Raw genomic sequence first — 15,725 nt, forward strand, 5'->3', positions numbered from 1 at the left:
ATTACTTTACATGTAAATGAACTAAGTGCTCCAATAAAAAAGAAATGGAATAGTTGAGTGGATACATGAAAAAGACTCGTATATGCCCTGCTGAGAAACAGTGCCCTCTCCAGAAAGGGAACATAACCTCAACATAATCTAGCTTAAATAAGAGAAACCCACAACTAACATCATTCTTAATGGTGAAAAGCTGAAAGCGCTTTCTCTGAGATCAGGAAAAATACAAGCATATCCTTGGTCGAAACTTTTATTCCACATAGTGCTCAAAGTATTTGCCATAGCAGTCAGTAAAGAAAAATAAAATCCAAAGTGGAAAGGAAGAAGTAAAATAGTCAGATGATATGATACTATTTTCAGATGATATGATACTAAGGAAATCTAAAGACACCACCAAAAATTATTAGAGCTCATCCATGTATTTGGTAAAGTTGCTTGATGCAAAATTAATATACAGAAATCTGCTATATTTCTATAGATTAACAATGGAGTATCAGAAGCAGAAATTAAGAAAACTATCTTACTTACCATTGCATCAAAAAGAATGCTGCTGCTGCTGCTGCTAAGTCGCTTCAGTCGTGTCCGACTCTGTGCGACCTCATAGATGGCAGCACACTAGGCTCACCCTTCCCTGGGATTCTCCAGGCAAGAACACTGAAGTGGGTTGCCACTTCCTTTTCCAGTGCATGAAAGTGAAGTCACTCAGTCGTGTCCGACTCTTAGCGACCCCATGGACTGCAGCCTACCAGGCTCCTCCATCCATGGGAATAATACCTAGGAAAAAAATGTAACTAAACAGTCAAAAAACCTGTATACATACATACAGGTGGAAAGATATACTGCTTTCTAAGATCAGAAAAATCGCTAATTTTTAAATGCCCATACTCTCCCAAGCAGTCTACAAATTTGGTCTAATTCCTATCAATATATCAATGGCAGTTTTCACAAAACTAGAAAAAATAATTCTAAAATTTGGAAATGCAAAAAATCCCAAATAGCCAAAGCAATCTTGAGAAAGAACAGAGGAAGGTGTCACGCTCTCTGATTTTAGACTATACTGCTTAGCTGCAGTAATCAAAATAGTATGATACAGGAACAAAACAGACACATAGATCAATGGGACAGAATGAAGAGTGCATAAATAAATGTATGCATTTATAGTCAATCTACAGCAAAGGAGGTAAGAATATACACTGAGAAATAAAGCAGTCTTTTCAGTAAGTGATGATGGCAAGACAGGACACCTACGTGTGTAAGACTGAGATTACAACATTTTCTCACACCATATACAAAAATAAACTCAAAATGGAGTAAGACTGTATATCAGACATTGAATAAATATGTATATCAGGCTTTTGTTTTTCTATTTTACTATTGATAATAATTTTATTTGTTATATTTGCAGCTATTAAAAAACATATTTGGCATAATACCTTCCAGGTCCATATCTGTTGTTGCAAATGATATTATGCTTGCTGAAATACGTCAGACAGAAAAAGACAAATACTGTATGTTATCACTTATATTTGGACTCTAAAAAATAAAATAAATAAACAAGTATGAAGAAACAAACTCACAGGTATAGTGAGCAAACTATAAAGTGGGGAGAAGAAAGAGGGAAGAGAGTGAATGGGGTATGAGGATTAAGAGGTACAGACTCTTTTGTATAAAGTAAATGAGCTACAGGGATATAATGCACAGCACAGAGAAAATAGTCAATATTTTATAGTAACTTTAAATTGAGTATAATCTATAAAAATTCTTGAATCACTATGTTGTACACCACAAACTAATATAATATTGTAAATCAACTATACTTCAATTAAAAAAATTTTTTGGATCAGTGAAAATAACCAAAAACCAAAACCAAAACAATATGTTTGGCCCTTCTATTACCTTCAGTTCAGTTCAGTTCAGTCACTCAGTCATGTCCAACTCTTTGGACCCCATGAATTGCAGCATGCCAGGCCTCCCTGTTCATCACCAACTCCCAGAGTTCACTCAAACTAACATCCATCAAGTTGGTGATGCCATCCAGGCATCTCATCCTCTGTCGTCCCCTTTTCCTCCTGCCCCCAATCCCTCCTAGCATCAGAGTCTTTTCCAGTGAGTCAACTCTTCGGTGACCAAAGTACTGGAGTTTCAGCTTTAGCATCATTCCTTCCAAAGAACACCCAGGGCTGATCTCCTTTAGAATGGACTGGTTGGATCTCCCTGAAGTCCAAGGGACTCTCAAGAGTCTTCTCCAATACCACAGTTCAAAAGCATCAGTTCTTCAGTGCTCAGCTTTCTTCACAGTCCAACTCTCACATCCATACATGACTACTGGAAAAACAATTTCCTTAATGTCTGTCAAATTTTGATTCTTATATTTTGAAGATGTATCATTTTTTAATACACTCATTTAGGGATATTTTGTCTTCTTGATAAATTGAGATTTATCATTATAAATACCACTTTTTAGGTATATGCCATTTGGTGATTTACACTGGGTGTATTTCTAGAGTAAAGTGGCTGGATAACAGTGTATATGTTAGTAGGTACATTCAAAAAGTTTTCTAAGATTACTGTACTAATTTGTATTTCTACCAGAAATGTACAAGAATTACATGTCATATCAATGCTTACATTTGTTTTTGTTTTAATGCCTATTTCACTTTAGTCATTTTGGTGGACCTGTAGATGTTGTACATTTTTGTTTTAATTTTTATTTTCATGGTTGTTAGTGAGTTTTAGCACAAGTTTATACATTTATTTCCTATTTACATAGTTTTGGTAAATGCCTGTTTGAAAACTTGGTCCATTTTCCAATTAAGTGGCCATGTGTCTCTTTTATTATATGTAGATCTTATTAATAGATTCTAGATATGATGCCTTCATTGGATATAATAGTCACAAATATCTTCTTCACTGGAGTTTGTATCGCTGGACTTTTGTAGATACCTATTCGAGATCAGAAATTTACTTTTTCCCAATTTTCTGGTATTTGCATGATAAATATCTTATCAGGGAAGTTGGATTTTATCTAAAGCTTCATTTTGTGTAAATTGATCATATGCTTTTTTCCATTTTCTATTGATGTTGTGAATTAAACCTACTGATTTTCCAGTGTTGAACAGACTTGTATTCCTAGAATCCATCCTATTTTGTCATGATGCATTATCCTTTTCATATTTTTCTGGATTGATTTGCCATCATTTTGTTTAGAATTTTTGCATTCAAATTCATAAATATTTGCCTGTCATTTTCACTTTAATGAAGCTACTGTGTTTGGTATCAGAGATGTGCTGGAGTTATAAAATAAATTGGGCTATATTATCCCTTTAGTCTTTGTTAGTGTAATGTTATGATTTTTTTTCTTCTAATATTTCTTAAAAGTTAGAAGTGGAGTGATTTGGATAATTAGCTCAAGATGGTAGAACAGAAGGATGTGATCTCACCCCCTTCTTAAAAAAACACCCAGATCACAACAAACTATTGAACAATCATTGTCAAAATATTCTGTGTGTGTTCAGTCACTCAGTCATGTCAGACTCTCTGTGGCCTTACAGAATGTAGCCTGGCAGGCTCCTCTATGTATGGGATTTTCCCAGAAAGAATATTGGAGTGGGTTGACATTTCCTCCCCCAGGGGATCTTCCCAACCTAGGGATCAAATCCCCATCTCCTGTAGCTCCTACAGTGGCAGGCAGATTGAGCCACCTGGAAACTCCTCCCAAAACTCTGGAACCCACCAAAAAAGGGTCCCCTGCATCCAAAGAAAAAAAGAAACCACAGCAAGATGGCAAGAGTGGCACAATCACAGTGAAATTAAATCCTGTATCAGCGAGGTGGGCGCCCCACAAACCGGAAAACAATAACACCACGGAAGTTATATCACAGCAGCGAAATTCCTGAGTCCCATATCAGGCTTCCCAGCTTGGGGGTTCTGGCAATGGGAGGAAAAGTCCCCAGAGAATATGGCTTTGAAGGCCAATGGGGTTGGATCCCAGGACTTCCACAGGACTGAGGGAAACAGAAACTCCACTATTGGAGGGTGCACACAACTCTCATCTGTACTAGGACCCAGGGGAAAAAGCAGTGACCCCATAAAACACCGAGCCAGACCTAGCTGCTGGTATTGGAGGGTCTCCTGCAGAGGTAGGGGCCGCTGTGGCTCACTGCAGGGACAAAGACACTGGCAGCAGCAGTTTGGGAAAGAATCTATTGGTGTGAGCCCTCCAAGAGGCTGCCATGAGCCCATCAAGCAGCCTGTGGTCTCCAGTGCTGGGTTGCTTTGGGTCAACCAACCAACAGGGTGGGAATACAGCGCCACCTATCAGCAGCCAAGTGGCTTAGACTTTCCCTGAGCACAGCCCTACCTACAAGAGGGACAAGACTGAGCTATACCCATCACTGAGCAGGAATCAGTTGCTCTCATCAAGAACCTTATTCTAGCATCTTAGCCTCATCCCTGAGAGGGCAGACAGCCAAAGCAACAACTACAACCCTGAGCCTGCAGAATGGAAACTGCGATCAGAGAAAGTTAAGTGAAAATTGGCAGAGGAATGGGTCCTAGATGAAGGAACAAGATGAAACTGCAGAAGAACAGCAAAGTGAAGTGCAGCTAGCCAACTCGCAGGGAAAGAATTCAGAATGATGATAGCGAAGATGATCAAGATCTCAGAAAAAGAGTGAAGGCAAGGATTGAGAAGATGCAAAAAATTTTAACAAAGACTTAGAGGAACTAAAGAACAAGCAAACAGATGTGAGCAATACAATAACTGAAATAATAATTTAAAAAAACTAGAGGAATAAATAGCAGAACAAATGAGGCAGAAGAATGGATAAGTAACCAGGAAGATAGAATGGTGGAAATCACTGCTACAGAGCAAAATAAAGAAAAAATGAAAATAAATAAAGATTTTTAAAGAGATCTCTGGGACAGCATTAAGGGGACCAGTATTCATATTACACACATCCCTGATATTTGAAGAGATAACAGCTGAAAACCTCCCTCACATGAGAAAGGAAATAGGCACCCAAGTACAGGATGTGCAGAGAGTTTCAGGCAGGACAAACCCAAGGAGGAACATGCCAAGACATATAGTAATCAAACGGATGAAAACTAATGACAAAGAAAAAACATTAAAAGCAAAAAGGTAAAAAATGATAATATACAAGGGGATTCCCATAAGGTCGTCAGATGATTTCTGAGCAGAAACTCTGCAGGCCTGATGGAGTGGCATGATGTATTTAAAGTGAGGAAAGGGAAGAAGCTGTGCTGTGCCATGCCAAGTTGCTTTCATCATGTCCAGTTCTTTATGATCCCATGGACTGTAGCCCACCAGGCTCCTCTGTCTGAGGGATTCTCTAGGCAAGAATATTGGAGTTATTGGAGGGTTTTTGGAGAACCTATGACCAAGAATATTCTTCCCAGCAAAGCTCTCATTCAGATTTGATGGAGGAATCAAAGGCTGTATAGACGAGCTAAATATAAATAAGAGAATTCAGCACCAGCAGATTAGCTTTAGGAGAAGGCAATGACACCCCACTCCAGTACTCTTGCCTGGAAAATCCCATGGATGGAGGAGCCTGGTAGGCTGTAGTCTGTGGGATCTCAGAGTCGGACACGACTGAACGACTTCACTTTCACTTTTCACTTTCATGCATTGGAGAAGGAAATGGCAACCCACTCCAGTGTTCTTGCCTGGAGAATCCCAGGGACAGGGGAGAGTGGTGGGCTGCTGTCTCTGGGGTCGCACAGAGTCGGACATGACTGAAGCAACTTAGCAGCAGCAGCAGCAGCAGATTAGCTTTGCAACAAACACTGAAGAAACTTCTCTAGGCAGGAAAGAGACGAGCAACTTAAAACAACCTTCTTATACATATAAGCTGCTTTCTAGAAGTAGAGTGATTTGGATTTAGGATTTTCTTTATGAGACAGAATTTTATTGTTGCTTTCTTGCTATGTTTTGATTTTTACTTATACATCTCCTTTCTTTACCAATATTTGGATATTCTCTTTATATTTATTAGGAAAAATTCTGTTTCTAATGGAAATGGTCCACTTCTTCTAAGATATTGGTTTTATTGGCCAGAGTTGTGCAAAGACCCTTCTCCCATATCATCCTTTAAGTTATGTAGAAGTTGTAGAGCCTTCCCCGGAACATCCCAGAACTTGGAAGGGGAGCGTGTGAGAATCATGAGCTATTGCAGAGAGTGGACGCAGGGGTCCCCTCTTGAGATGGGAGTGAGTCCCAGAGCTTTGGGAATCTGAGGGCAGTCAGTGGCAGGAGTGCATGATGGAAGGTTTGTTTGGGATGGAACAACCTTCCAGGTTCGAAAGAGACCAACTTTCTTGTGTCCTACTAGAGGATTATGGAGGTAGAAGGACTGAAGCTGAGCAGGACCCTGTGGGGCCCTCCTGGACACAAAAGTGTTTCCGTGTGTCCCATTTCTTATTTGAAGGAAAAAGGCTTTCTGCTTCCTCGACCTTCCACGAGTTCCAAAGGCCATATTCAAACAGTTGCTAACCGGGGAAGGGAGGGGAGGCAGGAGGAGACACTGCTGCAGCAAGGGGCCTGGTGCTGGTCCCTCCTCGGGTGATGGGCTAGCAGTCTGTGCATGCCTTGGAGTTCTTCAGCAGGAACTAGGGCCCCCTCAACCCAGACGGAGGAGGTCACTGCAGGCTGAGCACAAGCAAGTGGACCCACACTGATTGGAAAGGCTGATGACTGAGATGGCTGGAACACGGCCCTATTATCTCACCACCAGCCAGTCAGAGGGAATTGCCACATGCTGCAGCCCTTGCCCCAGATTTTACCTATTAAAACTCGTATACTATCATGTAAGAAACGAATCGCCAGTCTATCTTTGATGCAGGATACAGGATGCTTGGGGCTGGTGCACGGGGATGAGCCAGAGAGATGATATGGGGTGGGAGGTGGGTGGGGGGTTCAGGATCGGGAACTCGTGTACACCCGTGGCAGATTCATGTCAATGTATGGCAAAACCAATACAGTATTGTAAAGCAAAATAAAGTAAAAATAAAAATATGAAAAATTAAAAATTAAAAAAGCAAGGAAAAAAAAAAAAACTCTTCCCCTAAAAATATCAGTGAGCTTGGGGTTTTGAACATCAGCTGAAGGTTCTCCTTGCCCCTTACAATAAACCTTTCTCTGCTCCAAGCTCTTAAGTTTCTACTCTGAGTCGGACACATGAAGTTGGGTTCGAGAACAGAAACAATAGACACAAGCCTGCATACTTTCACTCACAGGATTTACTTTGCTTTGTAAAACTGAAAGCTGTGGGTCATCACAAAAGGAAGAAGAGAAGATTTTTTTTTTCGTTCTTGAATCATGCCAGTTTCTTGCTAATATCTTTTCTCCAAGCTGTGTTTTGTTTTGTTTTATTTTATTTTTTGTTTAGTCACTGCTGTAAAATAAATATGGAAAAATAGAAATGCTACATTTTATAAGTTGTTAATAAATGCTTTCTCATTTCACTTCACAGCTACATGCATATCCATTAAATAGTATACAAAGACAATTTATACTGTCACAATTTACATCTGTGCTCCATACAATTTTCAAACCCAAGTTTTTTTGTTTCTTTTAATTTTTCCCCTAAATCATCTATGATAGCCACATTGAATGGCAATGGTATAAACTAGTGTTAATAGTATATGTTTCATTTACACAAGTTTTATATGGGTCAAAGAAAATCATGAGCAATACAACATGTGAAAGTGAAAGTGAAGTCACTCAGTCGTGTCCAACTCTTTACGACCCTGTGGACTGTAGCCCTCCAGGCTCCTCCATCCATGGGATTCTCCAGGCAAGAATACTGGAGTGGGTTGCCATTTCCTTCTCCAGGGGATCTTCCCGACCCTGGGATCGAACCCAGGTCTCCCGCATTGCAGGCAGACCCTTGTGAAGAGGGAATAATAATCATTATTTTTAATACTAAATATTTTCTCAATTTTTATATACAGAGGAGGAGAACTTCCAATAGTCCTCTGTGCCTCTCCGACAGGTGTCCCACATACATATCTTCAAAACAAACTCCTTTTTTACTCCCTTCTACTTCATCGTTCAATCACACGGATCACAGCTTGGTTTAACTCAATGAAACTAAGCCATGCCCTGTGGGGCCACACAAGATGGGAGAGTCATGGTGGAGAGGTCTGACAGAATGTGGTCCATTGGAGAAGGGAATGACAAATCACTTCAGTATTCTTGCCTGGAGAACCCTATGAACAGTATGAAAAGGCAAAATGATAGGATACTGAAAGAGGGCGTCACTGACTTGATGGACATGAGTTTGAGTGAACACTGGGAGCTGGTGATGGACAGGGAGGCCTGGCGTGCTGCAATTCATGAGGTCGCAAAGAGTCAGACATGACTGAGCGACTGAAATGGATTGATCTCAACTGAACTTCATCACTCCAACACCAAACTGGTTCTCACCAGCTATACAGTATGTCAACAGTAAAAGGTATCAATATCCATTGTGTCAGACTGTTTAAGTCTTTGCCGATCTCTCTTATTCTAAACCAAATACATCGAGCCAGTCAGCGCTTCAGCCAAGTCTACTCCTGTTAGGTCTCTCTTTGTTATTCTTTCTGTCGTATCCAGTCCTGCCCTCTTCACAATTTTACTGTTCATTTTGTTTCACTAGTCTCCATTCTGACTAAATCTGACTGCATTTTCTAATGTATCCCAGTGAAACTTGTAAAAAGCAGACCATGTCATGCTAAATACTCCTTTACCACTTCAAAAATACTTCAACTACATTCCTATTCAGGTAAATGAGAAAATGTAACCTCTGTATCATGGCATATCAGACTTAGCTCATGATTACCTAAGCAGACCTTCTCTTTCATCATCCGTAAGCTGTAAAGTAAATTTTTTAAAATATTTTAAGAGCACACATTTAGGAACAGAGAGCTCTGGGTTAGCTATGTAACCTTGCTGTCTTCCAGCAAGAAACATCACGGAAGTACTGTTTCTTACACTCTATATCCAAACTGTCAACTCACTCTATTGGTTCACATTCAAAGTGTATTCCTAAGACCATCTTTACTATCCCTGGTATGAGGTAACATTCTTTCTCTCCTGGATCAGTCCTGAGGGGTTTTGTTGCTGTTGTTGTTAGATCATTCCTGTGCTTGAAAAGCTCCTACCCGGGTTCATGCATTGATAGCCCTGCCAGCTCGATGCCTGGCTGAGAGAGAGGTGGTTTACAGCTGCAGTGGAGCTGTGAATCTACCTGTGGGAAGCTCTCTCTTTACCTTTGGGAAAGCGTGAATACCTACCTGGCTTCTCTTTTTGCTGAGATAAGGGCAGTTGGATTTATAATGGACTGTTTACAATTTAAAATAAGGAACTTTGTGTCAGAGGTGTCTCTCTGGCCCCCAGTGTATGCCTGTATTCCTCTCTTGTTGCCCTGCATCCAAATAAAAGCCTTCTGTGAGTTGACTCAGGTGACTCCTTTCAAACATCTAAACTGCGTAATTATTTGTACCTCCCTTCAATTCATCGCTGACCCATCACTTGCTCAACAGGGCCTACACAGTCGGACATATTTAAAATTGTTCCCAGTTCCTCCTTCTCTCATCTTTTCCATATAATGAATTACCTTTCAGCACACTTTACAATCAACTTATAAAATATGTTTATGGAATGAATGTGTCACATTCTGGAGGCAAGTCCTTAATATGACCATAAAGTACTAGTACTGCTGGCAGGAGAAGGCTATGAGAAACAGGAAAAAAAAAAAAATGCAAAAGAAAGCATGAGATTGAAGCTATGACTTAAGAGTCGGGAAAAAATATCCGAGAGATGGAGAGCTCAGTGTATTGCTCTAGGAGAAAATGAGTAAAGTTGTGTGGAGGTGAGGAGTGTGGGTGAAGGCACTCAGCATGATGACAAAACTATGACTGTAGGAGATGAGAAGGAGACAGCCACGGGCCAGAGTCTTCACCTAAGATGTGGGCTTTGAATATAACTTGCTGACAGAAGAGGTAGAGGCTACTCTAGGCAGAAATAAGACTACTTTACTTTGAGGCTGTGAGTTATGAATATTTTCTTTGGTGGCAGAAAAGGAAATAGAGATCCAATGACTTTACTCTCCATCATGGTCACATATGGCAGGTAAGTAAAGAGATGAAATTGTGATCTCATTCTTAGATGAGTTTCTGATTTTGTTCCTTTACTCCCAGTGATGTCTAATATGTGAAATATCATATATCATAATTTCTATACACATTTGGTTTAGGAATATGAACAGTATATACAGAAGCCTTCTTTATCTCATCTTATTGTAAAGAGTTATTCTTCTGCCTTGGAGGGTGAGTGCCTTTTAGCATTTGCCTGGCATCTACTAGGTCCTCAATAAATGTACATACCATTCCCATCCCCAGTCTTATATCAGAAAATATGTGGCAAAACTGTGGAGTTCTTAAGAGTTTCAGGACTTTTCCGGTGGCTCAGATGGTAAAGAATCCACCTGTAATGCAGGAGACCTGGGCTCGATCACTGGGTAGGGAATACCCTGGAGAGGGGAATGGCTAGCCCTCCAGTATTCTTGCCTGGAGATTTCCAAGGACAGAAGAGCCTGGCAGGCTACAGTCCATGGGGTCGCAAAGAGTCGGAGACAACTGAGTGACTAACACTTTCACTTTTAAGAGTTTCAGCTCTGGAATATGATTATCTTAATCTCAAACTCAAAAACTTCCTACCATTCTATACACATGGGGAATTACTTACATCCTTTATATCTGATTTCTTATTTCTAAAACAAGGAGACCAATAACCAGGGAATCAATGAGGAAGAAATACAAGTGTTGGGAGACAATGTGTATAAAACTCTCATTTAGACAATCTGTTAATGCAGATTGGTGTCTTAAATACACCAAACAAATACATGATTGCTCATAAATATTTTAAGAATGCATTTAAAATCCTTTTAAATTCATTTCTTTTTACAAAAATTGTGGCTAATGAATCTGGACAATGCGAGTTAACATGAAACGTTTCTATAGAAGTATAAAGTAATATCAACACCAAATGCTTTGTTTTAGTCTTTTAGTATATGATAGTAATGACTAGATATCAAAATGATGAACTCATTGGAAACAATAAATGGAAAAAATTTATTTCCTATATTGAAGTACTGTTAAAATATTTTTAATATATTTAATGAATTATATCATTTTGTCAATAATGATCATTTTACTTCACATTTACCTTAAGACTGACTGCTGGTACTACTGCTGATTTCTGATGGAAATCTGTATGAAAGAAATAGAATTGTTTTAAGGTTAGGAAACACTGTAATCTTAAATGAACTCAAAAAAAAAAACAAAAACAAAAATAGCTAGACTTTTACTAATTATTCAGTTAATATGTCCCGATATCCACTTTTCTTCCTATATCCCATTGAGGGATTATATATATCCTACTGGGGTATATTTACCAATGGTAGCCTAACTTTAAAATATGTTAAACTTAATTTTGTGAATGATTTAAAAAATTATCTAAAATCTTATTTGTTTTTTACATGCAGCTTCCCAGTGTTCCTAGCACCATTTGTTGAAGAGACTGTCTTTTCTCCATTGTATATTCTTGCTTATTTTGTTGTAGATTACTTGACCATAGGTGCATGGGTTTATTTCAAGGCTTTGTATCCTGTTCCACTGATCTGTATTTCTACTTTTGTGCCAGTACCATACTGTTTTGCTGACTATAGCTTTGTAGTATAATCTGAAGTCAGGAAGCCTGATTTCTCCAGCTCTATTTTTCCTTCTCAAGATTGTTTTGGCTATTTGGGGTCTTTTGTGTCTCCATACAAATTTTAAGCTTTTCTTGTTTTAGTTCTGTGAAAAATGCCACAGAAAATTTGATAGAGATTGCACAGAATCTATAAACTGCCTTAGGTAGTATAATTTTGACAATATTGACTTTCCCAATTCATAAACATGGTGTGTTTTTACATCTGTTTCTGTTTCCTTCAATTTCTTTCATCAGCATCTCATAGTTTCAGTATAGGTCATTTGTCTCCTTAAATAGGTTTATTCTTAGGTATTTTATGTTTGTGATGTGATAGTAAATGAAATTGCTTCTTGAATTTTTCTTTCTGATCTTTCATTGTTAGTGTATATAAATGCAAGAGATTTCTGTGTATTAATTTTGTAACTTGCAACTTTAACAGATTCATTGATGAGCTCCAGTAGTTTTCTGGTGGCATCTTTAAGATCTATGTAGAGTATCAGGTCATCTGCAAACAGTGACGATTTAACTTCTTGCTTTCCAATTGCTAAATCACTTCAGTCATGTCCAACTCTGTGCGACCCCATAGATGGCAGCCCACCAGGCTCCCTCGTCCCCAGGATTCTCCAGGCAAGAACACTGGAGTGGGTTGCCATTTCCTTCTCCAATGCATGAAAGTGAAAAGTAAAAGTGAAGTCGCTCAGTTGTGTCCGACTCTTCGCGACCCCATGGAATGCCTCCGCCCATGGGATTTTCCAGGCAAGAGTACTGGAGTGGAGTGCCATAGCCTTCTCCAACTAGGATTCCCTTTATTTCTTTTTCTTCTCTGATTGCCGTAGCTAGAACTTCCAAAACTGTTAAATAAAAGTGGTGACAGTGGACATCCTTGTCTTCCTCCTGATCTTAGAGGAAAGGCTTTCAGCTTTTAACCACTGAGTATGATGTTAGCTGTAGGTTTGTCATATATGGCCTTTATTATTTTGAGATATGTTCCCTCTATCCCCACTTTCTGGAGAGTTTTTTTATCATAAATGGTGTTGAGTTTCTCAAAAGCTTTTGTGGCATATATTGAGAGGAGCATATGGCTTTTATTCTTTGCTTTGTTAATATGGTACATCACACTGATTGATTTGCAGATATTTTTCCTTATAGCGGGCTTCCCTGGTGGCTCAGAGGTTAAAGCATCTGCCTGCAATGCAGGAGACTTTCCTTATAGCACTATTTACAACAGCAAAGATATGGATACAACCTAAATATCCATCAACAGAAAAATGGATAAAGAAAATGTGGAACATATATACAACGGAATATTTTACTCAGCCATCAAAAAGAAAGAAATAAAGCAATTTGCTGCGTTTTGGATGGACCTAGAGATTGGCCTCTCATGTGAAGTAAGTCAGACAGAGAAGGAAAAATATTGTATGACATCTTTTAAGTTCAGTATCTAAATGAACTTATTTACAATCAGAAACAGACTTACAGACTCAGAGAGTGAACTTATGGCTTCCAGGGGGGAAGGATGAGGGGGAAGCCTAGATAGGGAGTTTGGGATGAATACGTACACATTGGATATGGATGTGTACACACATATTTAATATGGATAACCAACTAGGTCCTACTGTATAGCACATTGAGCTCTGCTCAGTGTTATGTGGCAGCCTGGATGGGAGGGGAGTTTGGGGGCAAATAGACACATACATATGTATGGCCGAGTCCCTTTGCTGTCTAGCTGAAACTATTACAACATTGTTAATCTGCTATATTCCAACATAAAATAAAAAGTTAAAAACTAATATGTTAAGTATTTTAAAAATTTCAAAGTTAAATCCATCTATTACTTTTCTCTATGTTATCTACATGGAAGACAGGGTGAAATATTAAAATATCTATGTTAATGCTTCTCCAAAGTTAAAGACAATTTACACGTGAATTCTTAAATTATCATGACTTTGATTATATTATTTCTATCAAATAACTATGTGAATAGTCATCTCACTTCTGTTAATGAGCTCCTTAATGAGGCCTCTCTTTCAGTTATGTCTGTTTACACTTTGTGGTATTCACACGGCTTCCATTTTCCCTTTGGCTCCTATACACACTCAGTTCTTGTTGAAGAGTAATATTATAGTGTAGTTTCCTTGTAATGGCTATAGTTCTTTGGCTATAGATGGTAAAAATCAGGTTTGAACATCCAATTTGGGATTATAAATCCTGACAGGACACTTGTTTAAACTAGATACACTTGCACAGCTATTTCTTTCTGTCTGTTGATGTCTCTTAACTAACAGATACTGGTTTTGAGAGATTATTAGGATTTTTACTTGAAAATGAAACTAGAATGGTTGAGAGAGGTACTCTGGGCCGTGTGTAAGCAGAGTAGTTCTTTTGGAGAGAATGAACATAGACAAAAAGAGATGATGTCAATCATAAAAGCCTTTGGGTGATGGAGAGAATGACCAAGTTCACAGCCATCCAGTTCCTTACGACCCTTTTGTGTTTCAGCCCTACATCATTTCTTGCCCTTGTAGCCCTGAAACAATTGACCGATGCTTTAAAACTTAGGCAGATTTTGTTATTTATGGTCAGTGATATCTAAGTATCCCATTTCTTCCAGAAGTCAGGTTCAGCTTTGCAAGTATTCAGATTTTTCGAACATGTCCTAAATAAGAGCCCAGGAAGACTTATGCCAAATATCATTCAATTAAATCATTTATAACAATTGAATGATTATATAAATGTCCATGTGAATCATGCAGAATACTGCCCTGAATTTACTGGTTGCTGCTAACTTGTTCATAACTAAGATTAACTTACTTGGTAAGCAGAGGTGCTGATAGAAATTTTATATCATTTTATCTCCGATAAACATATGAGAAACAAAAATGATTTACTTTACAATGAAGGAACGAGACCCAATCTTTACACTTACTTCTGCATTCTTGTCTTCCTAAATATTTACTGAGCAAATTGTGAACAATATTTGTGCTACAGGAAAGAAAAAGCTGTATGAATGTGAAATAAGGTCAGACAGAGAAAGACAATGTATGATCCCATTTATATGTAGATCAAAAAAACCAAAACAAACAAACAAAAACCTCATAGATACAGAGAACAAATTGGTGTTGCCATATGTAATGGGTTGGAGTGAGGATGAGCAAAACGGGTAAGTTCAAAAGGTACAACTTCTATATAAAAAAATAAATGTCATGGGGATGTAATGGACAGCATGCTGACTATAGTCAGTAATAACTAACTGCATATATGAAACTTTCTAAAAGAGTAGATCTTAAAAATCCCCATCAGGAGGAAAACAAAAAATTTGCAACTATGTATAACAAATGTTAACTAGACTTACTATGATCATTTTACATTATATACAAAGTATTATACACATGAAACTAATATCATATAAGGTAATTATACCTCATTTTTTAAAAAGAAGTAATTAAATTTTGTTCTAAAAAAAGGAAAAACTGAGTAAGTACCTTAACTCTAATTTCAGAAACACATGAGCAATATTAATTTCATGTAACATAGGCCAAGTCCTTTATATGTGCTTTCCCTCACTCTTTGTGATCTTATATTTTCTCACCTTCCCCGTATTCTATGCTGGCCCATCTCTATTTGGCGTCATTCAGCTTAGTTCAGCCTCTCAGTCATGTCCGAATCTTTGCGACCTCATGGACTTCAGGCTTCCCTGTCCATCACCAATTCCAATTCACTGTCACTGGCCCCAGGTATTCTATGCTTCCCCATCTCTATTTCTCGTCTCTGGCCCCATATTCTGTGCTGCCCCATCTCTATTCATCATTCAGTTCAGTTCAGCTGCTCAGTCGTGTCCGAATCTTTGTGACCCCATGAACTGCAGCATGCCAAGCCTCTCTGTCCATCATCAATTCCCGGGGTTTACCCAAACTCATGTCCATTGAGTTGGTGATACCATCCAGCCATCCCATCCTCTGTCGTCCCCTTCTCC

At 38.7% G+C, this 15,725-nt stretch overlaps 1 protein-coding gene across 1 annotated transcript in view; it reads right to left on the reverse strand.

The window, feature by feature from the left end:
* Positions 1-11,228: 11,228 nt before the first annotated feature.
* The window catches only part of LOC128068391 (A disintegrin and metallopeptidase domain 3-like), a 117,188-nt gene continuing 112,691 nt past the window's right edge, over positions 11,229-15,725 (reverse strand). The window contains exon 20 of the mRNA XM_052661540.1: positions 11,229-11,271. Coding sequence (XP_052517500.1) covers positions 11,229-11,271 — 43 coding nt within the window. The remainder of the gene's footprint in view (positions 11,272-15,725) is intronic.

Source organism: Budorcas taxicolor, chromosome 24 (genome assembly GCF_023091745.1).
Source record: "Budorcas taxicolor isolate Tak-1 chromosome 24, Takin1.1, whole genome shotgun sequence".
Classification (NCBI taxonomy): domain Eukaryota; kingdom Metazoa; phylum Chordata; class Mammalia; order Artiodactyla; family Bovidae; genus Budorcas; species Budorcas taxicolor.